Below are 4490 nucleotides of genomic sequence, written 5' to 3'. Positions count from 1 at the left end.
ATGGCTTTCTTTTTACTTGAGGTGTCTGGAACTCAAACCCTTTCTCACTACTTGCTCATTGCTAGTAGAGTGGTGGAGCCAGGTTCAAGGGCCATCGGAGACATAGACAGACTCTTCCTATGCGTGACCTTCCTCCGTCTCCCCCCATAAACAAGATCTGTAGACCCCACTCCCCGCCATGTCCTAGGTCACGTCTGCCCAGGGCCAATGTAAACTCGATTTGGCTCTTCCTGACATCACCGTGATGGGCTAAGCTTTGAGGCGGATTCTGTATGGATACCATATGGAAGAACAGAGTCCCCGAAGAATTAAAAGTTGGGCCAACCAAAGGACAGTGGGGAGACCCATGGTGGGGATGGTGTGTAATTTGGGCTGTGCCATGCCCAAATTATTAAATGCCTACTGCATGTATGGTACTGTAACAAGTGCTGGGGACACAAAGAAAGGCAAGACAGTCCCTGCCCACAGGGAGCTCCCAGTCTAATGGGACTGGCAATATGGAAATAAATTGATAAATACACGATATATACAGCCGCAATATATACAGAGTAGATGAAATAAATGACTTCACTAGGGTCCCACGGAGTATGTGGCAGAGACTGGACTTTTTTTTTTTTTTAACTCTAATTAGAATGTAAGCTCCCTGCAAGTAGGGATTGTTTCATTCTTTGTCCTGGTAGCTACAGCCCTTACTCAGCACAGCGGGATATACATAGTAACACAGCTTAGTGGTGCCTTGAGTTGCGTGTGGGAGCTGGAGTCAGGAAGACCTGAGTTCAAATGTTGCCTCTGATGCTTACTTTGTGACCCTAGTCAAGTCACTCAATTCTTCCAAGCTCTGGTTTCCCCATGATAATTATTATTCCATTTTTACAGATGGTACATAGCAATCACTTAATAAATGCTTGTTCTGACAATCTCTCATTGCCCCATGAACAGTGGCAATTACTAGTGGGGGCAGGGTCATATAACCTGCCCAGGTATATCATTTTTGGGGGGCACAGGGTACATCCTCACACAGTAGGGGAGAAGCCACTGGAGTCTTGGCTAAGACATACCCCAGAAGCGTAGCCCTGAGATGAGAGACAAGCAGATGCCAATCTGGAGTTTCCTGGTCACTGACATCTTTGGGACTTGGCTTTCTGAAAATTAGGGCATTTTTGGAGGCTTCTGGGTAGGAGGAGCTGGAAGCCAGGAAAGGCACAGCCTCCCCAGGTGCTCTCCAGGGGGCCCCTTTGTGCCTTCCTCTGTAACCCGATGAGCTCTGATTACACACAGGAGGGAATTAGAAGCCAAGGAACAGCCCTACACTGCTCCCCCAACTGATGGGAGAGGACTCCTGAGACTGTGGCACCATCGGGGGGAGAGGGGGGGAGCTTGGCTGGTCCCCTCACTTGCCTCTGAACCACTGGCACCTAGCTCCTGGCTCCTCTCTCCACTAAACTGGGGGCCGATTCTTCTTTTGCCAAGGAAGAGAGCTTGGGGGGGAAAGCCCCTCCTGGTGCCCACCCACAGCAGCTCAGGCACCTGTCTCCTCATAAATGCCTAGTTCTTCAATGTTTGCCGTGATTGTTATTAAGCAGGAATCTGTTTGCCTTCCTTGGTGTAAAAGTGATTCCCAGCGGCTGTTAAGCCTTTGTCTAGAGTGATTAATCACAGTCCTCAGGCTGGGGGAGGTGTTCAGAGCCCTGCAGAGCTCCTGGGGATGCATTGCAGCTTCAGGGTTCAGGTGAGTGATCTGTAGGCACTGACTCCATGTGGAGTCCCAGACACACACAGGAGAAATTATACATTATGGGCAGGCGCAAATTTTCATAAATAGGAGAACCTATAAGCAAGGAACATATAATAAAAATGGGAATATACACATAACAGCCACACAGCCAAACATGTATGCACAAATATACATATGTGTATATATATGAGTACGTATGTACATATATGAGAGTGCACCCGTATCTGTCTTTTTGTTTCTTTCTTTGTCTCCTCTGTATCTGTCTCTCTGTGCTGGAGTGTCCACCCAGCAAGATTCCTGCTGTAGGGGAAACCCTCCTTAACTTCCTGATATACCTTTACAGGTAAGGGGGCCCTATAGCCTCCATTGAAGGATTCAGAGAGAGAGGAGACCAAGAAGGAGCTGCCCTACTGGTGTGATTTACATCTTAAAGGGAACTCACCCACTAACCGTGACAGGTGGAGACCAGTCTCACTTATACAGTTATATACTATTTATCCAAGTTACATGTTGGGGCTCAAGAACTAACGCAGGAGTACCAAGTGATTCAATAAATATGTATTAAACACCAGCTATGTTTCAGGGGTGGGTTGAGACAGTTAAATGACTGGGTCTGGAGTTAGGAAGACCTGAAGTCAAATCTAGCCTCAGATACCAGCTGTGTGACCCTATGCATTCACTTAACTTCTGTTTGCCTTAATCCACTAGATTAGGAAATGGCAAACCATTCCAGTATCTTTGCCAAGAAAACCCCTGGACAGGGTGGTCCAGAGGCTCATGAAGAGCCAGATGTGACTGAACTGTAACAACATGTGCCAGGTGGTACATATAAGCTCGGCTACAAAGAAAGGTAAAATTCCATCTCTGCCCCTGAGAAGCTCACATTTTAACCAATGTAGAGAAACCTAGACTAATGGAGAGCATCATGAGACCTGACTTCAACTTCTTATGGTTATTCCTCAGATATAAAAGGTGAAGTTATAAACAAATCGGAGGAGTGAGGAAGAAGTTACCGTTTACATCTACAGGTAGGAGAAAAGGTCCAAAGCATCCTTGGATGCTCATGTGTTGTAAAGGCAGTTTGATGGTATGGACAGTGCACAGGACAGCTGGAGGTGGGGTAGGTTATAAAGGACTTTGAACACCAGAGGATTTTGTATTTGATCCCAGGGGTGATAGGGAGCCAGTGGACTTGATTGTATTGGGGGTGACAGACCTCCACTTTAGGAATGTCACTTTAACAGTTGAGTCTAGCATGGACTGAATTGAGGAGAGACTCATAGCAGCTGGCAGGCAGACCCTCCCCCAGTGGACTATTGCAATAGTCAAGTCCAGAAATGAGGTGATGAGGGTCTGCACCAGAGCGTGGGCAGTGTCAGAGGAGAGAAGGGGGAGTATATGAGAAATGTGATGAGGGTGAAATGGACAGGCCTTGGCACCACATTGGATGTAGGGGGTGAGAGAGAGTGAAAAGTCGGAGGGACTGGGAGGATGGGGGTGCCTTTGACAGTAATAGGGAAGGAAGGAGTGGGGAGTCTGGTTTAGGCAGAAAGGTCATGAGTTCTGGTTTGCACATAGTTAAGATCGGTCACCTAGTGTGTGCTGTCTGAGAGGTGGTTGGGGCAGGAAAGGTAGATCTGGGAATCATCAGCATAGAGATGGTCATTAAATCCATGGCAGCTGAAGAGATCACCAAGTGATGTAGTCTAGAGGGAGAGGAGAAGAGGACCCAGGACAGCTCCCTGTGGGACAGCTGTGGTTACTGAGGGCATGATCTGGGGGAGGATCCAGCAAAGAAGACAGAGAAGGAGCGGTCTGGGAGGGAGGAGGAGAGCAGGACAGGTTTTTTGGGTGGGAAAGGGGGCGTCCTGAAGACCTAGAGAGCAGAGAGTCCCAAGGAGCCATTAGCTGCGTCTGAGAGGGGAGCCCAGCGCCTGGACCGCCTTCCTCTCAGGCAGGGGGCGGTCCCGAGGACTGACGTCACAGCGAGGCCCCGCCCCCCCTCTCCGCCCCCTAGGTAGAGTGGCCGCCTCGGGCTTCCGTAGCCCGGCTCCTGCCCCAGCCGGCAAACATGGCCGCCGCCGAGTGGAGGCTGCCTTCGGGGCCGGCTTCGGAGAGCGAGGACGAGAACATCCTCTACGACCTGCTGGTCAACACCGAGTGGCCGCCGGAGACGGAGGTGCAGGTGAGCGGCGCGGGGGCCGGGGCAGGGGCCGGGGCCGGCCGGGGGCGCGGAGGGGGAGGGGCCGCGGGCTGCCTGTGAGCCACGTCATCCGCCCTGCGGGAGGGGCTGCTCCCTGGGGGCGGGGCGGGGCCGAGGGCGTCGCCATGGTAACTGTTCTCTTTGCTGATTCCCCCCCATCCTGTGCCCGGCTGGCGTCTGGACATCGCCATGGCGACCGCATCTGGGGTTCCCTGCCCCGGCTTCCCCCCCAGCCCCCCCCCCACGGCCCTTCCGCGCCCCCCTCCCTGCACTGGGCCTCAGTTTACAGTCTGAACTTTAGGGGTTTGGAGCAGGGGGGCCCTTCGGTGTTTCAGGTTTCAAGGACACTCGGCCCCAATTGATATCTATGTTCTAGATTCTAAGGACACCCTAACTTCAACATTGCACATTCTAGGTTCTGAGCTCTCTCCCAACTCTGACACCCCGCGTTCTAGGTTCTGAGGTGCCTTCCTGCTCTGATATCCTAAGGTCCCTCCCACTTTTGGACATTCTGTGTACTAGGTTCTAAGGCCCCTTCCTGCTCTGACACCC

General features: G+C 51.5%; 1 protein-coding gene across 1 annotated transcript in view; it reads left to right on the top strand.

Moving 5' to 3' along the window:
* The first annotated feature begins 3802 nt into the window (after positions 1-3802).
* The window catches only part of NBAS (neuroblastoma amplified sequence), a 267157-nt gene continuing 266469 nt past the window's right edge, over positions 3803-4490 (top strand). The window contains exon 1 of the mRNA XM_027855628.1: positions 3803-3920. Within this exon, the coding sequence (XP_027711429.1) occupies positions 3807-3920 (114 nt within the window). The 5' untranslated portion in view covers positions 3803-3806. The remainder of the gene's footprint in view (positions 3921-4490) is intronic.

Source organism: Vombatus ursinus, unplaced genomic scaffold, assembly GCF_900497805.2.
Source record: "Vombatus ursinus unplaced genomic scaffold, bare-nosed wombat genome assembly UNPS02010980.1, whole genome shotgun sequence".
NCBI classification, from domain to species: domain Eukaryota; kingdom Metazoa; phylum Chordata; class Mammalia; order Diprotodontia; family Vombatidae; genus Vombatus; species Vombatus ursinus.
Note: the sequence above shows the minus strand (reverse complement) of the source record. Positions and strands in the feature narration are given on the sequence as shown.